The sequence below is a fragment of the Bufo bufo genome, chromosome 6 (genome assembly GCF_905171765.1).
Source record: "Bufo bufo chromosome 6, aBufBuf1.1, whole genome shotgun sequence".
In the NCBI taxonomy this organism is placed as follows: Eukaryota; Metazoa; Chordata; class Amphibia; order Anura; family Bufonidae; genus Bufo; species Bufo bufo.
Window position 1 is genome coordinate 120,615,661 of NC_053394.1, and position 26,509 is coordinate 120,642,169.

The window sequence follows — 26,509 nt, forward strand, 5'->3', positions numbered from 1 at the left end:
ATCCATTATATGCTGAGTTATGTATATATATATATATATATATATATATATATATCAGAGAAAAATGGCGGCACTGGCAAAAAGTGAAAGGTTGGGTGCACGTTCTTGAGGGAATAGGCTTCTTACCCCAATAAATAGTCCAGAAAAGAGCTTGAAAAAGGCTCTAGTATTGAGCCGAAACGTTGTACCGCACGGGTGAATAAAGGAATTATTTGTTCATGACCTACTGAAGTGCCGTTTATTTTCTGGACTATATATTTATATATATATATATATATATATATATATATATATATACACAGTTGTGTTCAAAATAATAGCAGTCAGACATCACTAACCTGATCAATCACTGTTTTTGGTAAAAATGATATTTCTACATGGCAAATAATTTACTAGCAGATGTAGTAGAGTAATAGAAATCCAACAGACATGTATGCTGTTGATTCTGTGTAATTGAATCACTAATTGAAAGGGGCATGTTCAAAATAAGCAGTGTGGAGTTCAGTTAGTGAGTGAGGTCATTCATTCTTTGAAAAACAGGTGGCAATTATTGCCCTTTTTTAAGGAAGGAAGGCAGCAAATGTTGTACATGCTGGTTACAGTACATCTCTCTCTGAAATTCTGATGAAAATGGGTCGTTCCAGACATTGTTCAGAAGAACAGCGTACCTTGATTAAAAAGTTGATTGGAGAGGGGAAAACATATAAAGAAGTGCAGAAAAGGATAGGCTGATCAGATAAAATGATTTCAAATGCTTTAAAATGGCAACCAAAATCTGAAAGACGTGGAAGAAAGCGAAAAACTACCATTCAAAAGGATAGAAGAATAGCCAAAATGGCAAGAACTCAGCCAACAATCAGCTCCAGGAAGATCAAAGAAGGTCTAAAGTTACCTGTGAGTACTGTTACAATTAGAAGACGCCTATGTGAAGCCAAGCTATCTGCAAGAAGCCCCCGCAAAGTCCCACTGTTGAAAAAAAAGACATGTGCTGAAGAGGTTACAATTTGTCAAAGAGCACATTGACTGGACTAAAGAGAAATGGCGCAACATTTTGTGGACTGATTACTTTTTGGGTCTAGTGGCCGAAGACAGTTTGTCAGACGACCCCCGAACACTGAATTCAAGCCACAGTACACAGTGAAGACAGTGAAGCATGGTGGCGCAAGCATCATGATATGGGGATGTTTCTCATACTAAGGTGTTGGGCCTATTTATCACATACCAGGGATCATGGATCAGTTTGAATACATCAGAATACTTGAAGAGGTCATGCTGCCTTATGCTGAAGAGGAAATGCCCTTGAAATGGGTGTTCCAACAAGATAACGACCCCAAACACACCAGTAAACGTGCAACATCTTGGTTCCAGACCAACAAGATTGACGTTATGGAGTGGCCAGCCCAATCCCCGGATCTTAATCCAATAGAAAACTTGTTGGGTGACATCAAAAATAAAGTTTCTGAGGCAAAACCAAGAAATAGAGAAGAACTGTGGAATGTAGTCCAATCATCCTGGGCTGGAGTACCTGTTCACAGGGGCCAGAAGTTGGTTGACTCCATGCAACACAGATGTACAGCAGTTCTCAGAAACAGTGGTTATACAACTAAATATTAGTTAAGTGATTCAAAGGAAGCAAAATCTTCAAACATTTTTCAGTTTATAAAGTGAATGTTTGAATTTGTAAAGAATACAGGTGAAACAGAAAATTTTGAATATCATGCAAAATTTATTTATTTCAGTAATGCAACTTAAAAGGTGAAACTAATATATGAGATAGACTCATTACATGCAAAGCGAGATATTTCAAGCCTTTATTTGTTATAATTTGGATAATTATGGCTTACACTTATGAAACCCCCAAATTTCAATTTTGAGATACCCTTTGCTCAGGGGGTATGGATTAATTAGCTGACTAGAGTGTGACACTTTGAGCCTAGAATATTGAACCTTTTCACAAAATTCTAATTTTAAGCTGCATTAATGCAATTCCTTTGAATTTGCATTACTGAAATAAATGGATTTTTGCACAATATTTTAATTTTTCGAGTTTCACCTGTACAAACACTGCTAATATTCACTTTTCTTAATTTTTTTTAGAGGAACACACACATTTGATATATTTTTCTTCATATTTTGATTTGGAATACAATGTGTAGTGTTCCCAATGCATTTGCGTGTATGGAAATAAAAGCTATTAGAAGGATTTTGAGCTTTATTCATTGCTATTATTTTGAAAACAACTGTGTATATGTGTGTGTGTGTGTGTGTATATATATATATATATATATATATATATATACAGTCAGGTCCATAAGTATTGGGACATCGACACAATTCTAAAATTTTTGGCTCTATGCACCACCACGATGGATTTGAAATTAAACAAACAAGATGCGCTTTAACTGCAGACTGTCAGCTTTAATTTGAGGGGATTTACATCCAAATCAGGTGAACGGTGTAGGAATTACAACAGTTTGCATATGTGCCTCCCACTTGTTAAGGGACCAAAAGTAATGAGATAATAATAATAAGTAATGAGTAATAATAATCATAATCATAAATCAAACTTTCACTTTTTAATACTTGGTTGCAAATCCTTTGCAGTCAATTACAGCCTGAAGTCTGGAACGCATCAACATCACCAGATGCTGGGTTTCATCCCTGGTGATGCTCAGCCAGGCCTCTACTGCAACTGTCTTCAGTTTCTGCTTGTTCTTGGGGCATTTCCCTTCAGTTTTGTCTTCAGCAAGTAAAATGCATGCTCCATCTGATTCCGGTCAGGTGATTGACTTGGCCATTGCATAACATTCCACTTCTTTCCCTTAAAAAACTCTTTGGTTGCTTTTGCAGTATGCTTTGGGTCATTGTCCATCTGCACTGTGAAGCGCCGTCCAATGAGTTCTGAAGCATTTGGCTGAATATGAGCAGATAACATTGCCCGAAATACTTCAGAATTCATCCTGCTGCTTTTGTCAGCAGTCACATCATCAATAAATACAAGAGAACCAGTTCCATTGGCAGCCATACATGCCCACGCCATGACACTACGACCACCATGTTTTACTGATGAGGTGGTATGTTTAGGATCATGAGCAGTTCCTTTCCTTCTCCATACTCTTCTCTTCCCATCACTCTGGTACAAGTTGATCTTGGTCTCATCTGTCCATAGGATGTTGTTCCAGAACTGTGAAGGCTTTTTTAGATGCTGTTTGGCAAACTCTAATCTGGCCTTCCTGTTTTTGAGGCTCACCAATGGTTTACATCTTGTGGTGAACCCTATGTATTCACTCTGGTGAAGTCTGCTCTTGATTGTTGACTTTGACACACATACACCTACCTCCTGGAGAGTTTTCTTGATCTGGCCAACTGTTGTGAAGGGTGTTTTCTTCACCAGAGAAAGAATTCTTCGGTCATCCACCACAGTTGTTTTCCGTGGTCTTCCGGGTCTTTTGGTGTTGCTGAGCTTACCGGTGCGTTCCTTCTTTTTAAGAATGTTCCAAACAGTTGTTTTGGCCACGCCTAATGTTTTTGCTATCTCTTCACTGATAGTGACAGCTCTTTGGATCTCATCTTGAGAGTTGACAGCAACAGATTCCAAATGCAAATAGCACACTTGAAATGAACTCTGGACATTTTATCTGCTCATTGTAATTGGGATAATGAGTGAATAACACACACCTGGCTATGGAACAGCTGGGAAGCCAATTGTCCCATTACTTTTGGTTCCTTAACAAGTGGGAGGCACATATGCAAACTGTTGTAATTCCTACACCGTTCACCTGCTTTGGATGTAAATACCCTCAAATTAAAGCTGACAGTCTGCAGTTAAAGCACATCTTGTTCGTTTCATTTCAAATCCATTGTGGTGGTGTATACACTGCGTGCAGAATTATTAGGCAAATGAGTATTTTGACCACATCATTCTCTTTATGCATGTTGTCTTACTCCAAGCTGTATAGGCTCGAAAGCCTACTACCAATTAAGCATATTAGGTGATGTGCATCTCTGTAATGAGAAGGGGTGTGGTCTAATGACATCAACACCCTATATTAGGTGTGCATAATTATTAGGCAACTTCCTTTCCTTTGGCAAAATGGGTCAAAAGAAGGACTTGACAGGCTCAGAAAAGTCAAAAATAGTGAGATATTTTGCAGAGGGATGCAGCACTCTTAAAATTGCAAAGCTTCTGAAGCGTGATCATCGAACAATCAAGCGTTTCATTCAAAATAGTCAACAGGGTCGCAAGAAGCGTGTGGAAAAACCAAGGCGCAAAATAACTGCCCATGAACTGAGAAAAGTCAAGCGTGCAGCTGCCAAGATGCCACTTGCCACCAGTTTGGCCATATTTCAGAGCTGCAACATCACTGGAGTGCCCAAAAGCACAAGGTGTGCAATACTCACAGACATGGCCAAGGTAAGAAAGGCTGAAAGACGACCACCACTGAACAAGACACACAAGCTGAAACGTCAAGACTGGGCCAAGAAATATCTCAAGACTGATTTTTCTAAGGTTTTATGGACTGATGAAATGAGAGTGAGTCTTAATGGGCCAGATGGATGGGCCCGTGGCTGGATTGGTAAAGGGCAGAGAGCTCCAGTCCGACTCAGACGCCAGCAAGGTGGAGGTGGAGTACTGGTTTGGGCTGGTATCATCAAAGATGAGCTTGTGGGGCCTTTTCGGGTTGAGGATGGAGTCAAGCTCAACTCCCAGTCCTACTGCCAGTTTCTGGAAGACACCTTCTTCAAGCAGTGCTACAGGAAGAAGTCTGCATCCTTCAAGAAAAACATGATTTTCATGCAGGACAATGCTCCATCACACGCGTCCAAGTACTCCACAGCGTGGCTGGCAAGAAAGGGTATAAAAGAAGAAAATCTAATGACATGGCCTCCTTGTTCACCTGATCTGAACCCCATTGAGAACCTGTGGTCCATCATCAAATGTGAGATTTACAAGGAGGGAAAACAGTACACCTCTCTGAACAGTGTTTGGGAGGCTGTGGTTGCTGCTGCACGCAATGTTGATGGTGAACAGATCAAAACACTGACAGAATCCATGGATGGCAGGCTTTTGAGTATCCTTGCAAAGAAAGGTGGCTATATTGGTCACTGATTTGTTTTTGTTTTGTTTTTGAATGTCAGAAATGGATATTTGTGAATGTTGAGATGTTATATTGGTTTCACTGGTAAAAATAAAGAATTGAAATGGGTATATATATGTTTTTTGTTAAGTCGCCTAATAATTATGTACAGTAATAGTCACCTGCACACACAGATATCCCCCTAAAATAGCTAAAACTAAAAACAAACTAAAAACTACTTCCAAAAATATTCAGCTTTGATATTAATGAGTTTTTTGGGTTCATTGAGAACATGGTTGTTGTTCAATAATAAAATTAATCCTCAAAAATACAACTTGCCTAATAATTCTGCACTCCCTGTAGAGCCAAAAATGTTACAATTGTGTTGCTGTCCCAATATTTATGGACCTGACTGTGTATATATATATATATATATATATATATATATATATAGTGGGGTTTCGCTCTGGTAGATAAGCAGTCGCAGTACAGAGGCAGGGTAAGCAGTCACAGTACAGAGGCAAAAGACAAGTTCTTAACTCAAAACTTCAGTGTTTATTCACACTTAAGGCAAATGCACAAAACAATGCGTTACTTTACAGTCTTGCTGTTTACTTCACACACAATGGAAAGTACATCTTGGTGTTACTTCACACAAATTGGAAAGTTCATATAAGACAAGTCACCTTGATGTCAGTTCTGCCTCCAGCAGTCCACGGCAGGCTTTAGGGGGCCTGTTTCCTCGGCCCATCGGTCTCAGCCCTCCAACCTGCCACCAAGCCTCAGATCCTAACATGGAGATCCTACTGATGAGCCCAGCTGCCTATTTAAGGACAGCCAGGTGCTGCCAAAACCCAGGACCAGCAATTAAAATCCAGTCTGGTATTTGACCCCACCTGGCTGCAAATCAGCCCAGCAGCACACACTGGGAGGAAAATACCTGTTTTCCCAGACCATTCCCCTCACTGTATCACAATATATATCTATATCATAAATGTCCAGATGGGAGAACTCCTTTTAAAGCTGCCTGAAATTGCCACTAGTGGAAGATGAGGAGCTTACTGTATACTGTTTTATTATTAAGTTCAAGGTTTAAATTGTGTGCCCTGAGCTCCCTCTAGTGGCAGCTGCAGGCAGTCTGAATTTTATTATTTACCGTAATCGTCTTTGTAGGGGATTTAGTGCTGTTTATTAGAAAAGCAGACCCCTGGCCACTATAAGTTATTAAAAGAGATTATTCAGCACAGAATTTTGGACTTATGTAAAACCTATTTAAGGGGAGGATATCCAATGTAGATGTAAAAGTTGAATTGGTGCCCCAGATTTATGCTACAAATATATAAAAAATTATATAAGACTAATTGCACTTCATATGGTGTCACTGTTTGTATTGCAGAGACCAGATACAATAATGATCTGCATGGTAATATTACTGAATATTGGTCTGTCTATCCTATTTGTACATCTACTGACATGAAGAATAAAAGTAAGTATTACCTTCCAGAGTATTGAATTATGGCTCCTTTCATTTTTAATGTCTTATAAGTCATATTATACATCAAAACGTAAAATTTTAGAAATATTGCATATTCTCTCTGGGATTTCTACTCTTGAGTATTCCAGTTATGTTACGTTATCCCCACAAGATAGAAGATAACTATTTGATTGGTGGGGATCCTACCTCATACCCTGTGGAGCTGTCTGAAATGAACAAAGCTTCCAGAATTGAACAGAGCAGCCAGTTGGGCATGTGCACAGCCGCTCCATTAATTTCTATTAGCGTTCCAGAGATAGCCAAGTACAGAGTACAGTGTTTGGCTATGTCCTGAACTCCCATAGTAATGAATGGAGCAACTGAGAGCAGGCTCATTCTCCATTCAATTCTGGGAGCTCCACGGTGTATGGGGCTTCCATTCTCATGATCGGTGGGGATCCTAGTGTTAAGAACCCCACTGATCTAATAGTTATATTCCCCATACTGTGAGGATAATGTAACATAACCAGAATACTCCTCCAAAGCACCCCTTACTCCAGGTCTTGAGATCTATAACCACTGCTTTGTCTTTTACTACTACTACTCTACTAAGACATTTGGATGTCCGAAAGGAGGTATCTCTCTCAGGACCCACTGTAAAAACCAGAGCGGAGAGCTGCTAACAAAGGCCCTGACTTTGGAAGCCCCAGATGATCCATGTAATACATGGAAGTCACATTCCACCAGAGGTTCCCGTGTTTTTTGATGAGGAGAACAACCTAGTCTACAGCACAATTCTTGCCATGAAAAACGCTGAAACCTTAATGGAAGCCTAATGGACCCCATAATGATAGGATATTTCAACATTCTTTGGGATCCTTTTGTGATCTGTATGGAAGCCCTGATGGTAATGCCAACATTTTTGTATCATGTTTTCTTTTACATTCACATTCAAATCAAAAGTATACATTTTGCAGGTTCATACTCCTACCTTTTGTGTCTACAGCTCCCATGTAGACCTATGCAACAGATGAGGCAGATGACAGAGTACAGAAATGCAGGATCAGACTACACAAGGTTCATTTGTAGTCTGTCACCGTGGAAACATATGGGTCTGCATAGGAGCTCTAGATACGTTCAGTCAAAGTTGCTTCTTGTATGGTTTTAGATGGACTAGAGCAGGGGTGCACAACCCACAGGGCCCCTATTTGCGGCTCCCGTCCTGCTGGACAGAGGTCAGGAGCTCTGCCAGGAGCGCAGCACGGCGATCTGCCAGAGCAAGGGGGAGCAACGTAGAGCCAGAAATGCTCCGATGCTCCACTGATACAGGCTAAATGTGTGAAGGGCAGCTTATGTCCGGGTTCAGCTCTTAATCCTGACAACCACAACAAGGCCTTTTTAGGCCTGGCCATTAAAGGGTTAACCAATAAGCACCTCTCCCACTAGTAAGGGCATTCACACAAACCTGTTTGTTGTCCGCATCCAGTCTGCTTTTTTTACGTGACATGTCCTAATCTTTTCCACATTACGGATAAGCATAAGTTTTATTAGGGGCTGGATGCTCCATTCCGGAAAAGGCGCAATGCACACGGCGGTATCCGTGTTTTGTGGATGTTTTCAGACCACAAAACATCCAATGGTCGTTTGTATGAGCCCTAAAGGAAAGTTCTTACTGGTTATTGCAGGCCACTGGGGGGCAGGGATGTGCTGTTGATGTTGATTAGGGGGAGGAACAACTGTGGTAGCGATCATTCCTCCCCATTCACTTTGTATCAGCTTATGTAATAGGCAGATGCAAAGGAGCACCGATCAGCATTTTTTTTTTTGCGCCACCTTGAATTGGAGAGATGTGACAATGTGGCCCTCAGACCAAAAAAGGTTGTGCACCCCTGAACTAGAGCAATAAAATCAAAACTTACAAAAGTCTACATATCTTTTAAAGGGATTGTAGGAGATCAGCTTTTTTTCAGTATGAGCACCACTCCTGTATGTGGACTGTCACTGGTATTGCAGCTCATCCCCAATTCATTTCAGTGGGTCTGTACTGCACTCCCAAAGACGGCTTGTGGATATAGGTGGTGCTGTTTCTAGTCTCATACCGCATTTATTGATAACTCATGGTAGCATTATGCGTAGATCTTGTCACTTGTGGTTGTGTTCTTCCTATGCAGGAATGACGGGTCTAGGAATTTTCCAATCAATCTTTCTGATACGTGACAAGAAGTCATCAGGAAAAAAAGCCGATTTGTGCCTTGACAGGCGATTAAGAAGCTGGGGGACAATAGATCGATCCTTCAACGTTTTATCCGTGCAATGGATATTTTTTTACTTCTTTTCGCTGTGGCATTGCACTGAGGTGTTCCACCGTCTTGTTTGCAACGAAAGATATAAAGTTGAGGTATAGCACGATAACAAAAAGTAAAAAAAAAAAAAAAAAAAAGTTATGTCTGTGAATACGAGCACAGAAACTTCGGTGTTCGGAGTTCTTTCTATGGACATGTTGACCAGCAGTAGCCATGGAGAACCCTAAACCCGATGCACAAGTATAGCTTTAATGTTTGGACAGGTTACTGGGTATTTATTTTCTGCGTGCAGGGTGTAGGTTGGCGATCGCCTGTCGGAGGGAACAGACAGGAGATGACATGTTTACACGTTTTCTTGCTATATAACATTGTACACCATAATCCAACCCCATGTCTTAAAGGATAGAAATTTCTAGATAGACTTTGCATGTGTGAATGGTTTGTCCTAGAGATGTTTCTGCAATACAATACAATAGTAACTGAGGTGCACATTGATGTACGCTATGTTGTAAGCACGTGTGGAATAATAGGAATCAACAAATTGCACTTTCAGCTAATTAAACTCCCCCCCCTCGTGTCATCCGTCAGGTGATCAGACAGCGACGGCGGATGTTGCATGCGTTTTAAAATTGAATATAGTTCAGTGAGCTGTGTGCTATTCAGTATTCGAGTTGCTGTTTTTTATTCTATTATAGATAGATGATAGATAGATAAATAGATAGATAGATATGAGATAGATAGATATATATGAGATAGACAGGTAGATAGATAGAGAGATAAATAAATAGATAGATATTAGATACAGTAGATAGATAGATAGATAGATAGATAGATAGATAGATAGATAGATAGATAGATAGATAGATAGAATAGACAGATAGATATGAGAGAGAAGAAGTTCAGATCGACAGACTGATAGATAGGTTCTTATTTTACATCTCAAGCAGGCCACACACAAAATAGTTGTCGGCTATCTCTCCCTCCCATACTCATTTCACCGCTAACCAAAGGATTGGACAATTGAATCCATCCTGCCTTATCCTTTTCTCCCCCAATATTAGCTGTTGTGAGAGAGTTGGAGGGCCACCATACATATTTGATGGTCGATCAAGCACGGCTGATAGACAATCTAATGTGTATGGCCAGCTTTAGTTATTTACATGCAGTATGCTTTGGTTTTTATATCTATCTATTTATCTATCTATCTCATATATACAGTTGCAAGAAAAAGTATGTGAACCCTTTGGAATGATATGGATTTTTGCACAAATTGGTCATAAAATGTGATCTGATCTTCATCTAAGTCACAACAATAGACAATCACAGTCTGCTTAAACTAATAACACACAAAGAATTAAATGTTACCATGTTTTTATTGAAAACACCATGTAAACATTTACAGTGCAGGTGGAAAAAGTATGTGAACCCTTGGATTTAATAACTGATTGAACCTCCTTTGGCAGCAATAACTTCAACCAAACGTTTCCTGTAGTTGCAGATCAGATGTGCACAACGGTCAGGAGTAATTCTTGACCATTCCTCTTTACAGAACTGTTTCAGTTCAGCAATATTCTTGGGATGTTGGGTGTGAATCGCTTTCTTGAGGTCATGTCACAGCATCTCAATCGGGTTGAGGTCAGGACTCTGACTGGGCCACTCCAGAAGGCACATTTTCCTCTGCTTAAGCCATTATGTTGTTGATTGACTGCTATGTTTTGGGTTGTTGTCCTGTTGCAACACCAATCTTCTGTTGAGCTTCAGCTGGTGGACAGATGGCCTTAAGTTCTCCTGCAAAATGTCTTGATAAACTTGGGAATTCATTTTTCCTTCGATGATAGCAATCCGTCCAGGCCCTGACACAGCAAAGCAGCCCCAAACCATGATGCCCCCACCACCATACTTCACAGTTGGGATGAGGTTTTGATGTTGGTGTGCTGTGCCTCTTTTTCTCCACACATAGTGTTGTTGTTTCTTCTAAACAACTAAACTTTGGTTTCATCTGTCCACAGAATATTTTGCCAGTACTGCTGTGGAACATCCAGGTGCTCTTGTGCAAACTGCAAACGTGCAGCAATGTTTTTTTTTTGGACAGCAGTGGTTTCCTCCGTGGTATCCTCCCGTGAAATCCATTCTTGTTTAGTGTTTTACGTATCATAGATTCGCTAGCAGGGATGTTAGCATATGCCAGAGACTTTTGTAAGTCTTTAGCTGACACTCTAGGATTCTTCTTCACCTCATTGAGCAGTCTGCGCTGTGCTCTTGCAGTCATCTTTATAGGACGGCCACTCCTAGGGAGAGTAGCAGCAGTGCAGAACTTTCTCCATTTATAGACAATTTGTCTTACCCTGGACTGATGAACAGCAAGGCTTTTGGAGATACTTTTATAACCCTTTCCAGCTTTATGCAAGTCAACAATTCTTAATCGTAGGTCTTCTGAGAGCTCTTTTGTGCGAGGCATCATTCACATCAGGCAATGCTTCTTGTGAAAAGCAAACCCAGAACTGGTGTGTGTTTTTTATAGGGCAGGGCAGCTGTAACCAACACCTCCAATCTCATCTCATTGATTGGACTCCAGTTGGCTGACGCCTCACTCCAATTAGCTCTTGGAGATGTCATTAGTCTAGGGGTTCACATATTTTTTTCACCTGCACTGTGAATGTTTACATGGTGTGTTCAATAAAAACATGGTAACATTTAATTATTTGTGTGTTATTAGTTTAAGCAGACTGTGATTGTCTATTGTTGTGACTTAGATGAAGATCAGATCAAATTTTATGACCAATTTGTGCAGAAATCCATATCACTCCAAAGGGTTCACATACTTTTTTTTGCAACTGTATATGTCTATCTGTCTGTCTGTCTATTGATATTGTTAAACTAAGCCAGCATGATAAGCTTGTGTGTTAATTCGCCGGGAATTACAAAAATGCCAGCTACATCTGAATTTATCTATCGATCTATCTATCTATCTATCTATCTATCTATCTATCTATCTACATCTATCTATCTATCTATCTATCTATCTATCTATCTATCTATCTATCTATCTATCTATCTATCTGTCTATCTCTATCAGTCACCGTATATATACAAATTCTTGTTTATACTTAGCTAATAAATTGTCCTCAATGGGACATAGGTAATATATGGAACACCAATGAAAAGAGCTTATGGTAAATGCCTTTAAAAAAGACCTCCTTGAAAATCTTTATTAAAATTACTATATGGGATCAAATTTGCATTTTGATTGACACGTGCAAGAGTTTAATATTTAGAATGTTTAAACCTACAAAATCATTGTGCTTTCTGACACCCTCAAATGGTCACCATGCTTGCTTGTTTCAGTCAGAGCAGTGTATGGGTGGAGTAACTCACAAAAACATCTTACTTTTAGGTCCAGAGAAGCTCTGGCTAATAGAGCTGGCAGAGAACGGCCAGTGTTGAGTTGTCCAGGATTTTTTCTCCCCCCTTCTCCCCCACCCAGTGGGACCTGTGAATATATCTATACTTACCTGATTCATGCCTCTCCTTTCCAGCTGTCTTCACCATCCTTCTGATCTTTTCCGGTTGAATTCTGAATGGATATGAGTTACATGTGCCGCTGAAGCCAATCACTGGCTTCAGTGGTGATATGTCCCTAAGGAACTCCAGATTCTTGCCACCAAGTAGATAGCCAAGATCATGCCACAAGCTAGAGCTGGTCCCCGCTTTCCAAAGCCCCCAAAGCAGTTACATGGTCTGCATCAATAGTACACAGAACCTTGCTCCTAGATAACACACAATATTCCTGGATGTGCTTCACCGAAAAATGTGTGAGTCAAAAATTGTCCACACTCTGGCTGTAGAATTTATTTTAATAAATTTTTAGAAAAGAGAAATACATAATTTTTCGACATAATGTCTCTAGTCACTGCTGTGCAGGTTTAAGCGTGTTACGTCAGTTCATTTGTGACTACGGTGCAAGAAACAGTATCTGCAGTGATTTGTTTTTTGTGGTCTGAGGGTGTGCCGATATATAGTATATCAAAGACTTTGTACACGGTATGGAGAAAGTGCTTTGTTACAAATAAGTGCGCACAAATGGATAGAGAACTTCAAGGAAGGTGACACAAGTGTCAGCCGTGAAGAAGGAGGCAGACGCCCGTCCACATCCACGACTGATGACATGCACGTGAACTGTTGGATAGACGAGTGACAGTCGATTATGTGGCAAATCAACTGCAAATCAGCCATGGCTCTGCCTATACAATAAGAGGTGAAGACAAAATTGTGACACTCAGCTTAGGCTAAGTCATTTTTTAAATTAAGGAAAACGAAAGCTTGTTGACAGATGGATAAAGTGTATTGAAAAGCAGGGAGATTGTGTAAAAAAATGATATTTTCAAAGATAATTAAAATAAATTCTACAGCCAAGAGTGCGGATAATTTTTGACTGAAACTCATACTAAAATAACAAAATCATCCCCATCAATATCCACAGATACTGTACATACACAAGTCAGTTAGGATGTGGATTATGGATAGTGATTTGTTGACACAAAACATGATAAAGAACAAAAGATATGTTGGGGACTAAGTACTAATATCCTGACAAATATACATAAAAGGCATTTATACAAGACATGGACATGCCTTGTAAAGATGAATATATTTGTATATGACCACTCTCAGAGAGACAAGGATGTGATGATACTATATGCCAGGATCTGTAATCAAGAGATAATGATTGCCTATATTAGGAGATGTGCCAATCTGGTGCACAGGAGTTATTGCCTAAATCATGTCATTAAACCAAGGGCAATACCATTGTTGTACTTTTTTTTAATGCATCTCCGATTAAAATATGGAAAGTCTTGTGTTATGTACAGTATTGGAAAATAGTGTAAAATATAGAATGTGTTTATTTTAAAGCAAATTTATATTGGAAGTATCTATCTATCTATCTATCTATCTATCTACTATAAATAAATATACTTAAAGGGGTTATCCCATGATTAATGTGAAACATGAAAATCAAACATCATATAGTACATAACAAAGTTAGAACCAGCCCTGTACCTCAGAGATCTTCACATTCATTGTTCCAATTGCTCTGCTAGATTTATTTCAAGCTGGCAGCTCAGGGTGTGTATCTTTTCTCAGAAGGCAAGTACTTTCAACTGCAGCTTTATCTCTGTAAACTGTCACAGCCTAGCTAGGGCTTGTAGCAGTTGAAAGATACAACTGAGCATGTGTGACCACCTCAGTAAAGTGGACAGAGAAATAAGGAAAAGAATAAACAGGAGGTTGCACTATACAAGGGGTTGTCTGGGCCTTAGTGATAACCAATCCTTAGGATAAGTCTTTAATATCATCATAGTGGGGTCCAGTACCCCCCGATAAGCTGTTCTCATCATCCGCCAGTGCCGGAAATAGCACAGAGGCAGATACCAGAAGCAAAGATCATTGAGCTCCCATTTTCCCCCCCACCAATCTTATATCTGTAAATACCTATTATTGGATAGTGATGAGCGGCAGGTGTCATATTCGAATTTGCGATATTTCGCAAATATTTCGTAGAATATTCGTTGAATATTCGCAAATTCGAATATTCGTTAGGAGTAGTGTTGATTGCGAATTTTCGTGATGCGAATTTTCGTAATGAGAATCAATGAGATTGTGAAAACTCAGATCCGATGGTACATTCTAACCTCCAGGCGTTCCCATAGTGACGGGGACGCTTGTCGGGGAGGAGTATGCCAAAGTGGAACAACTGTACAGATTTAAAAAAAAAAGACGAATATTCTAGAAAACGAATATATTTGTTTTTTAGAATATTCGTAATATTAAAAAACAAGAATATATAGCAATATAGCGAATATTAGAAAAAAAATAATATAGAGAAATTTAGCTAATATAGTGCTATAATCTTCTTTGTCTAATAGTTGTAATTTTTTTCTCATCTGAAGTTTAGATTGGAAAAAAATTACAACTATTAAGAAAAAAACATTATAGCACTATTTTAGCTAAATTGTTCTACATTCGTTTTTTTTTTGAATATTCGCTATATTGCTATATATTCTTGTTTCAGAATATTTCGAATATTCGAAAAACGAATATATAGCACTATATCGAATACATTCGTTTTTTTTTATATTCGTCTTATTTTTCCATCTGAAGTCATGATTCCTCCCGGCTTAAGTTACTTAAGCCGGGAATAATCATGACTTCAGATGGAAAAAAAGACGAATATTCTAAAACATGAATATATTCAATATAGTGCTATATATTAGTTTTTCGAATATTCATTATATTCTAAAACAAGAATATATAGCAATATAGCGAATATATAAAAAAAAAAAACTATGTAGAACAATTTAGCCAATATAGTACTATAATAATTTTTTTTAATAGTAACTATTAGACAAAGAAGATTATAGCACTATATTAGCTAAATTGCTCTATATTCGTTTTTTTTTTAATATTCGCTATATTGCTATATATTCTTGTTTTTGAATATTACGAATATTCTAAAAAACAAATATATTAGTTTTTTACAATATTCATCTTTTTTTTAAAAAATCTGTACAGTTGTTCCACTCCCTGACAAGAGTCCCCGTCACCATGGGAATGCCTGGGGGTTAGAATATACCATCGGATCTGAGTTTTCATGATCTCATTGATTCTCATTATGAAAATTTGCATTACGAAAATTCGCAATCAACACTACTCCTAAAGTCAAAGATATTGCAGCCTTCTCATTGGCGCACAAACTAGAAGCAGGGAGGGACCATGTGTACTGATAAAAAAAAATCTCGAATATTCGAAATTACGAATATATATCACTATATTCTAAATATTCGAGAATTCTCGAAGTGCCTATATTCGAGATAAAAATTTGCTATTCGAATATTCGTGAGCAACACTATTATTGGACTAGGTCATCAATATCTAGAACCTGAATAGACCCTCTAAAGTGCTAGAAAAAGATTAAATGGTGAAATTATTTTATACTAGACTAGAGTTACAAAGCTCCTTTGAGAGGATTTTCTGTGCTTTTGACCTCATAACATCACTTTGTGACCCCTGTTACTGTCATAATATTATTGTACAGTATACTCTGTTTTTATTTATTTTATTTCACAATTAATTTGATTCTGGTATTTTTGTATGATAACAAGGGGCTCATTAGTCACAAATTTGCCGAGACGGTCCCTAATTTTCAGAGAAAATCCTGGCAAATTTGGGCTTTCCCAATCAAAAAAAAAGGGGTTGTCCCAGTTGAGTCTGGGTGGTCCTAGGGTGGCGCTTACATGCCCAAAATTTACCAACTACAATGTTGGGCTGTCAGAGCATAGGAGCAGGAATTGTTGTCAGGGAACACAGGTCCTGTAATTTAATTAAAAAAAATTTGCTTAAAATGTATAAAAACATTAAAAACACACAAAAGGTACTTAGAGATTTTGTCATACCTCTACTTTGAAGGGCTACTCTATAGCGAGGTTACAGAATGAAACGTGATGTAATCGGGACATGATCATATATTCATACATCTAATGCCAATAAAAAGCAGTGATATACAATGCTAATTTATACACCTTTTTATGTACTTAAAGGGCTTCTGTAAGCCCAATAAACCGTTTTTTTTTTTTTGCTTAATAATAACCCCTACACTGCGATTTATCCATACATAAGTAAAATAATAATTTTGGTTCAGTAGAATTTGCTAAAACCCTATTTTTATAATATGTAAATTACCTTGCTACCAGCAAGTAGGGCGGCTACTTGCTGGTAGCAGCCGCATCCTCCGATGGTAATGACGCCCCCTCTGCTTGTTGATTGACAGGGCCAGGGAACGGAATAGTTCTCTGCTGGCCCTGCCTGTTTTCATTCAATATCTGGCGCCTGCGCCGCGGCCGTACCTATCTTCAATCGGCGCAGGCGCACTGAGAGGCGGCCACTCACTCGGCCGCTTCATCCTCAATGCGCCTGCGCCGATGACGTCACATCTACACCCGGCGCAGGCGCATTGAGGATGAAGCGGCTGAGTGAGTGGCCGCCTCTCAGTGCGCCTGCGCCGATTGAAGATAGGTACGGCCGCGGCGCAGGCGCCAGATATTGAATGCTAACAGGCAGGGCCAGCGGAGAAAGATCCCGTCCGCTGGCCCTGTCAATCAACAAGCAGAGGGGGCGTCATTACCATCGGAGGATGCGGCTGCTACCAGCAAGTAGCCGCCCTACTTGCTGGTAGCAAGGTAATTTACATATTATAAAAATAGGGTTTTAGCAAATTCTACTGAACCAAAATTATTATTTTACTTATGTATGGATAAATCGCAGTGTAGGGGTTATTATTAAGCAAAAAAACACTAAACGGTTTAGTGGGCTGACAGAAGCCCTTTAAGTCAATTTGTAAAAAAAAATCATATGTAATTGTCTCACACCAGTATTAGGGCTCATGCACACGACCGTTTGTATTTTGCGGTCACCAAAACACGTATCCACAAAAAGTATAAATGACATCCGTGTGACATCCGTATTGCATCCATTTTTTTGCGGATTCTTTGTAACAATGCCTATCCTTGTCCGCAAAACGCAACGGTCATGTGGACATACGGAAACGGAATGCACACCTAGTCATTTCTGTTTATTTTTGCGGACCCATTGAAGTGAATGGTTCTGCATATGGGCTGCAAAAAATGGAAACAAAACAAAATACGTTCGCATGCATAAGTCCTTAGGCTAATACTACACCTGCAGTAAATCTATCCGGCAGAGGAAATGCCTGCCGGAGTTCACCCTATCCGGCCTAGCCAGATAGGGTCATGCGTGGTAGAGCCAGCTGACTGTAATGGGATCCGGTGGGAATTCGGTTGGTTTCCGGCATGAGAGCTGGGTTTCAGCAGGACAAAAACCAGTGCATGCACCAGTTTTTGTCCAGCCAAAACCCGGCGCTCATGCAAAAAAGCTTGCATATCCCCGCCATATCCCGTTATAGTCAATGAGGTCTGGCAAAAAACTGCAGTATCTGGCTAGGCCGGATATAATGAACTCTGGCAGGTTGTTCCTCTACCATAGCAGCCTTCCGGATAGATTTACCACAGGTGCAGAACTAGCCTTAGCGGTCTATCTAATTAATATTCTATATGTTTTGTAATTTTCTACATATTGTAATCACACGTTTATTAGTATATAAGTCAATGATTTATGCATAACGCCGTATCTCAGCTGCTGACTGGTATAATACTCATGATGTGGCTGAGTGTGGCCATTTTATATAGACACACCGATTGTGCTTCACTGAAGTTTGGGTTTTTTAGTATATATTTTCTGCTACATAAAAAATGCTAAATTATAGCAAATTTTTTGAAATGCATGTTTTAATATGTGTTTGCAAAATTAGCCCCAAATCTGGTCACCACAAAATTATATTTTTATTTAGATTTATGTACAAAAAAAATGTATAAACTCTGAAGACATCAATTAAAAGTCTTTGACGCACACTGTAGATTATGCTGTGTATAGGGTTCCCACCCCAAGTATTCATAAATATAGATCACATCAGTTTTTTCTCTTGATCAATTTATTTTTCTTTTTATTTCCGAAAAACAGGAAAAGCAGCAATACATGTAAACGTTTTCGGCTCGCAGGCCTTCATCAGACACTGTGCCGCAGTTAGGTAGAAGGTCAGAGAAGTGTAGTACACCTATGGTAGGGGTGCTAGTCTGCACCAGTAGGGTAGCTACCCTACCGGTGCAGACTAGCACCCCTACCATAAGTGTACTACACTTCTCTGACTTCTACCTACTGGTGCAGACTAGCACCCCTACCATAGGTATACTACACTTCTCTGACCTTCTACCTAACTGCGGCACAGTGTCTGATGAAGGCCTGCGAGCCAAAAACGTTGAAGCGTATTGCCGCTTTTCCTGTTTTTCTGAAATAAAAAGAAAAATATATTGATCAAGACAAAAATCAACTGTGATCTAAATTTTTGAACTCTAAAGACAGCCATAGACATGGTTTGTTTTGTAAATTGCAAGAAATTATATTTATTCATAAAAAGTTAAAAGGACATCTGTCAGCAGATTTGTACCTATGACACTGGCTGGCCTGTTACATGTGCACTTGGCAGCTGAAGACTTCTGCATTGGTGCCATGTTTATATGTGCCCGCATTGCTGAGAAAAATTATGTTTCAATATATGCAAATGAGCATCTAGAAGCAACAGGGGCGTTGCCATTACTCCTAGAGGCTCTTCTCTCTCTGAAACTGCCATGCCCTCTCCATTTTGATTGACAAAGCCAGGAGTGATGTATTTTCACTGCCTGGTCCTGTCAATCAGAGTGCAGAGGGCACAGAGAGAACAGAGCCTGTAGGTGTAACGGCAATGCCCACATTGCTCCCAGAAGCTCATTTGCATATATAAACACATAATTTTTCTCAGCAATGGGGGCACATATGAACATGGGACCAACACAGATGTCTTCAGCTGCCAAGTACACATGTAACAGGTCAGCCAGTTTCATAGGTACAGATCTGCTGGCAGATGCCTTTTAATCTTATTGTTCGTAGGAGATGTATCATTTGAGTCTCATTTTTTAAAGCTGTCTAAAAAAAAAAAAAATGGTCTTGTTTCCCATAGCTACAAATTACAGTGCACATTTTACCAGAGGAGTTTAAATAATGGAACCTGAGCTCCAGTTGGTTACTTTGAGCAACAAGGCCAGATTTAATAAATGAGACCCCTGTGTCTTCCAGAACCATGTCTTGTAGGAATGTGTGCACTGAAGGGTATTGTATTGTTTATCCGTTATGTGATTTTTACAGGTTAGATAGGTTTTGCTGCTTTGCTGGAACGGGCTGGGCTACGGGCATAACTCCCAACGTTTAACTCCCCAATTTGAAGAACAGCTTTAAGCTCTGCTCCCGAACATGAACATCCACAATGCCTCCCCGAAATGTCCAGTTTTGGCCATATTTTCATAAGCTCCACCTCTTTTGTGAACAATCCCATAATAAACCGGACTATTGGAAGGTATGGCAATTGGTATTTTTTATTAGGCTCTAGAAATGAAACATATATTCATGTTACATGTTTCAGCTCTTTTCAGATATTCTCAGCACAAGGCCAATTTGAGGTGAGTGAGGACGTTCCAGGGTTCTACTGAAACCCTCAGGTGATATAAGCCTTTTTTCAGTAGAACCCCAGGAAGTCTGAGTGTTGCAGTTGTCTTGTGGCTGCCTGAAACTAGCCTAGGATATAATTTACAACTCACATTTTTTTGTAATCTCAGGGTGAGATTTATCATAACTGGTGAGAATTTAGCATTAAGAACCAATCATATTCCACTTCTCATTTGTCAGAAGCCCTTTAGAATATGAAAGTAACCTCAACTACAGTACTTTTGCTTTCCACCAGTTTTGATAACTGTCCCTCAGTATTTTTAAGGAACTAATGATTTTTTTTCCATCAGAAATTAATTAAATAAAAACGTAATTATTATATTTACCTGAAAAAAATATTTTTACCATATTGTGCTTTTTTCTTGCAAAACAATTATAGTAATGTAACTAATAGAAAAAAAAATCATAACTTTTCCAGTTCCAGGAACATATTATTAAAGCACCCTTGTGAATGAGGCTTATTACTCTCCAATTTGTTCTACACTTATTGCTTTGTGTTTTTGTCATAGTAAAACAATGTGGAAATAAAAATGAGAAAAACTGTAATCATTTTCTTTTTTCATGTATTTAAATTTGCATATTGCTTAATTTATCTTTTTATTTATTTGACGCACCTTTATAGCGCTGCTATATTCCTTTGCAGACATTTAGCATCATGGCTTATATTTTTTGTGGAAATCAACAGAGAATATAATTTTTTTGGTGCAAAAGCCCCTTCTGAGGATCACAGCGAGGATACTTTTTAAATTTTTTTTATATTTTTATTTGAGACATGATACATCGTACATAAAAACGTACAACCATCATTAAAACATATACAAACATGTCCTGCACATAGAGGAACAATAGAAACCTTCCATGACCAAAGCATTTTGTCTGAATGTTACACTCATATCTTATTTCAGCGATGGTCTTCCGCGGGTTATGTACCTTTCAGCCTAATAATGGTGTTATGTTAGTGTCGTTGTTTAAGCCTACCTAACGTGCCTTTCAATTGCTTAGTCAAATTCCATTGGGTAAGAGTAAAGGGTCTCCTTATTGTTTCAATTTCCGAGCTAGAGAGGATTTGCATTATAAAGCTGCACCATTTTTTAAAGAACTTTCCTACACTTCCCTCCTTACGCCTTTCTGCTTCTCTACGTTCCAGTGACAATAAACCTTTCAGGTTTTACAAGATTGACCCTCTTCAGGGGATCGCCGGCAGCAGCCAATTTTGCAAGGGACATCTCTTAGTCACCAAGCAAATTGCATGAAATAGGACCCGGTAGCCTTTGTTTGGTTTGGCCCTCACTGCGCGTTTCCTCCCAGGAATGGAAGAGATAGATCAATAGAATATTGAAGTTGCAGATATCTTTGACTATTTGTGCTACTTGACCCCATAGAGAATAGGTCTGCAGGCAAGCCCAAAGACCGTCATGCAGATATGTGTGTGGTGTGAGACATTTTAGGCAATTTGTTAGTCTATTTGGTCTGCTAGGGGCTGGCGGCAAATTGAAAGCATAGATAGCATTATGCATTATCCTAAAATGTGTGTCTCTCCAGGTTTCATTTAGTATTGATTTTCTCAGTGCCCACCATCCTTTCAGAATCTTGTCCCCCGCCTCTTGATCTTCCAAAATCTGGGCCCATGGTCTAAATGACAGTGGGGGCAGCACATCCCCTAAGGCTTCTCTGACTTGGAAGTAGAAAAAGGATATGGATTGGGGGCCTGTCCCTCTCAGTAAGATGTTGTCAAAGCCATTTTGATTGGTTTCTCTCAAGAGATCAGACAATCTTTCATTGAGAAATTTCCTAGGATGCTTATTTTTTTTACATGCTTCCACACAATATTACACTTTAAGGTCATGTCATTTATGCATTCGCTTACATGCTTTCTTGTGTATTTTTTTTCCCTATAGAGAAATCTATGAAAAAACAGCCGAAAAAAACATCACACCCAGAGCATGTTGTGATTAAAAAAAAAAAAGAACAAAAATTGCCAGGAACTGCAATTACAATAGCACTACAAAAACACAGGGGGAGATTTATTAAAGCCAGTGCAAAGGAAAACTGGCTTAGATGCCCATAACAAGATTTCACCTTTCATTTTACAGAGCTGCTTTGGAAAATGAAAGGATCAATCTGTTTAGCTGCCTTGTGCAACTAAGCCAGTTTTCCTTTGCACTAGTTTTGATGAATCTCTCTGACAGTGTTTGTAGAGCATTTTATAATTTCCTATTGGCCAACATGTGACATCTGGCTGCAGCGTTCTTTGGTTCAAAGAAAGAAAATTGAAAAAAAAAAGCTTTGCGTGCATCCACCGTTATAATTTTGGCTACAACAACCGAACAGACTTTAGATTATGTCTGATTGATTCTTTTACCAGTCTTAGGAATTCCTAAGTTAGAAATTCTGTTATATTGTGTTATAACTCTGTTATAACGGAATATAATGGAATTTTAGGACGGAATGCAAAACGGAACCCTTTAGACATGTGCCCATAGACATGTATTGGGATGGAGCAAAAAGGAATGCCTCTTAAAGGGTTCCGTTTTGCATTTCGTCCTAAAATTCTGTTATAAATCTGTTATAACAGAATACTATGAAGGAATTCCTAACGCTAGTTGAGAACCTGCCCTTACAAGAATGTAATATGTAAATCACGACATGACCAGTCCTCCCAGCATCATAGTGTTCTTCCCCATCTAAAGTTGGCCATACACATTATATGAAAGATTGGTCAAAAAGGTGAAAAACAAGTCAATTTTCATTTTCTTTTTAAACACTGGAAAAGTCATTTGTCCAATATTTTCAAACGGATTGCCATCAAACTGGTTAAAATTAGTTATTATGACTAGATTGACTAATGTGTATGAATGTCTTCACAACATACATCACATAGAGCTGAGGTAAATGTGTCAGAACAGTACGGCATAATATGGGCTAAACCACTCACATTTACTAGTTTTTTTTACCTAAAAGTTTCGTACATATGTGCACAATGTTTGCCTTAGTGGGCAGGTCATGCTTCACAGATTGTGCTATCATATATCAGTCTTTTGTATGGAGATATATCTAAAATGGTCCATACTTGTCCTGTCAATGTTCTTGGACTATTTGCAATAATAAACCATTGAAAGCTCACTGTATCCTGTGCATGGTTATTTCTAAAAGTGCCAATGATTAGAGTTGAGCGAACACCTGGATGTTCGGGTTCGAGAAGTTCGGCCGAACTTCCCGGAAATGTTCGGGTTCGGGATCCGAACCCGACCCGAACTTCGTCCCGAACCCGAACCCCATTGAAGTCAATGGGGACCCGAACTTTTGGGCACTAAAAAGGCTGTAAAACAGCCCAGGAAAGAGCTAGAGGGCTGCAAAAGGCAGCAACATGTAGGTAAATCCCCTGCAAACAAATGTGGATAGGGAAATGAATTAAAATTAAAATTAAAAAAATAAAAATGAACCAATATCAATTGGACAGAGGTCCCATAGCAGAGAATCTGGCTTCACGTCAGCAGAGAATCAGTCTCTTCATGCCATAGCAAAGAATCTGGCTTCATGTCAGCAGAGAATCAGTATCTTCATGCCATAGCAGAGAATCTGGCTTCATGTCAGCGCAGAATCAGTCTTCATGTCATAGCAGAGAATCAGGCTTCACGTCACCCACCACTGGAACAGGCCACTGTCACACATTTAGGCCCAGGCACCCAGGCAGAGGAGAGAGGTCCCGTAACAGAGAATCTGGCCTTATGTCAGCGCAGAATCTGTATTCATGTCATAGCAGAGAATCAGGCTTCACGTCACCCACCACTGGAACAGGCCACTGTCACACATTTAGGCCCAGGCACCCAGGCAGAGGAGAGAGGTCCCGTAACAGAGAATCTGGCCTTATGTCAGCGCAGAATCTGTATTCATGTCATAGCAGAGAATCAGGCTTCACGTCACCCACCACTGGAACAGGCCACTGTCACACATTTAGGCCCAGGCACCCAGGCAGAGGAGAGCGGTCCCGTAACAGAGAATCTGGCCTTATGTCAGCGCAGAATCTGTATTCATGTCATAGCAGAGAATCAGGCTTCACGTCACCCACCACTGGAACAGGCCACTGTCACACATTTAGGCCCAGGCACCCAGGCAGAGGAGAGAGGTCCCGTAACAGAGAATCTGGCCTTATGTCAGCGCAGAATCTGTATTCATGTCATAGCAGAGAATCAGGCTTCACGTCACCCACCACTGGAACAGGCCACTGTCACACATTTAGGCCCAGGCACCCAGGCAGAGGAGAGAGGTCCCGTAACAGAGAATCTGGCCTTATGTCAGCGCAGAATCTGTATTCATGTCATAGCAGAGAATCAGGCTTCACGTCACCCACCACTGGAACAGGCCACTGTCACACATTTAGGCCCCGGCACCCAGACAGAGGAGAGGTTCATTCAACTTTGGGTTGCCCCACAATATAATGGTAAAATGAAATTAAAAATAGTATTGAATGAGGAAGTGCCCTGGAGTAGAATAATATATTGTTAAGGGGAGGTAGTTAATATCTAATCTGCACAAGGGATGGACAGGTCCTGTGGGATCCATGCCTGGTTCATTTTTATGAACGTCAGCTTGTCCACATTGGCTGTAGACAGGCGGCTGCGTTTGTCTGTAATGACGCCCCCTGCCGTGCTGAATACACGTTCAGACAAAACGCTGGCCGCCGGGCAGGCCAGCACCTCCAAGGCATAAAAGGCTAGCTCTGGCCACGTGGACAATTTGGAGACCCAGAAGTTGAATGGGGCCGAACCATCAGTCAGTACGTGGAGGGGTGTGCACAGGTACTGTTCCACCATGTTAGTGAAATGTTGCCTCCTGCTAACACGTTCCGTATCAGGAGGTGGTGCAGTTAGCTGTGGCGTGGTGACAAAACTTTTCCACATCTCTGCCATGCTAACCCTGCCCTCAGAGGAGCTGGCCGTGACACAGCTGCGTTGGCGACCTCTTGCTCCTCCTCTGCCTTCGCCTTGGGCTTCCACTGGTTCCCCTGTGACATTTGGGAATGCTCTCAGTAGTGTGTCTACCAACGTGCGCTTGTACTCGCGCATCTTCCTTTCACGCTCCAGTGTAGGAAGTAAGGTGGGCACATTGTCTTTGTACCGGGGATCCAGCAGGGTGGCAACCCAGTAGTCTGCACACGTTAAAATGTGGGCAACTCTGCTGTCGTTGCGCAGGCACTGCAGCATGTAGTCGCTCATGTGTGCCAGGCTGCCCAGAGGTAAGGACAAGCTGTCCTCTGTGGGAGGCGTATCGTCATCGTCCTGTGTTTCCCCCCAGCCACGCACCAGTGATGGGCCCGAGCTGCTTTGGGTGCCACCCCGCTGTGAACATGCTTCATCCTCATCCTCCTCCACCTCCTCCTCATCCTCGTCCTCCTCGTCCTCCAGTAGTGGGCCCTGTCTGGCCACATTTGTACCTGGCCTCTGGTGTTGCAAAAAACCTCCCTCTGAGTCACTTTGAAGAGACTGGCCTGAAAGTGCTAAAAATGACCCCTCTTCCTCCTCTTCCTCCTGGGCCACCTCCTCTTCCATCATCGCCCTATGTGTTTTCTCAAGGAGACATAGAAGTGGTATTGTAACGCTGATAACGGCGTCATCGCCACTGGCCATGTTGGTGGAGTACTCGAAACAGCGCAACAGGGCACACAGGTCTCGCATGGAGGCCCAGTCATTGGTGGTGAAGTGGGTCTGATCCGCAGTTCGACTGACCCGTGCGTGCTGCAGCTGAAACTCCACTATGGCCTGCTGCTGCTCGCACAGTCTGTCCAGCATATGCAAGGTGGAGTTCCACCTGGTGGGCACATCGCATATGAGGCGGTGAGCGGGAAGGCCGAAGTTACGCTGTAGCGCAGACAGGCGAGCAGCGGCAGGGTGTGAACGCCGGAAGCGCGAACAGACGGCCCGCACTTTATGCAGCAGCTCTGACATGTCGGGGTAGTTGCGAATGAACTTCTGCACCACCAAATTCAGCACATGCGCCAGGCAAGGGATGTGCGTCAAACCGGCTAATCCCAGAGCTGCAACGAGATTTCGCCCATTATCGCACACCACCAGGCCGGGCTTGAGGCTCACCGGCAGCAACCACTCGTCGGTCTGTTGTTCTATACCCCGCCACAACTCCTGTGCGGTGTGGGGCCTGTCCCCCAAACATATGAGTTTCAGAATGGCCTGCTGACGTTTACCCCGTGCTGTGCTGAAGTTGGTGGTGAAGGTGTGTGGCTGACTGGATGAGCAGGTGGAAGAAGAGGAGGAGGAAGCTGAGTAGGAGGAGGAGGAGACAGGAGGCAAAGAATGTTGCCCTGCGAAGGAAGGACGTGCGCCAAACAGCTCTCCGCCTGGGGCCCAGCCGCCACTACATTTACCCAGTGTGCAGTTAGGGAGATATAGCGTCCCTGGCCGTGCTTACTGGTCCACGTATCTGTGGTTAGGTGGACCTTGCCACAGATGGCGTTGCGCAGTGCACACTTGATT

General features: G+C 40.8%; 1 protein-coding gene across 1 annotated transcript in view; it reads left to right on the forward strand.

Moving 5' to 3' along the window:
- Positions 1–9,664, forward strand: part of JPH2 (junctophilin 2) — a 133,730-nt gene extending 124,066 nt beyond the window's left edge. The window contains exons 5-6 of the mRNA XM_040435370.1: positions 6,475–6,564; positions 8,724–9,664. Of these exons, the coding sequence (XP_040291304.1) occupies positions 6,475–6,555 (81 nt within the window). The 3' untranslated portion in view covers positions 6,556–6,564; positions 8,724–9,664. The remainder of the gene's footprint in view (positions 1–6,474; positions 6,565–8,723) is intronic.
- The last annotated feature ends 16,845 nt before the right edge of the window (positions 9,665–26,509 follow it).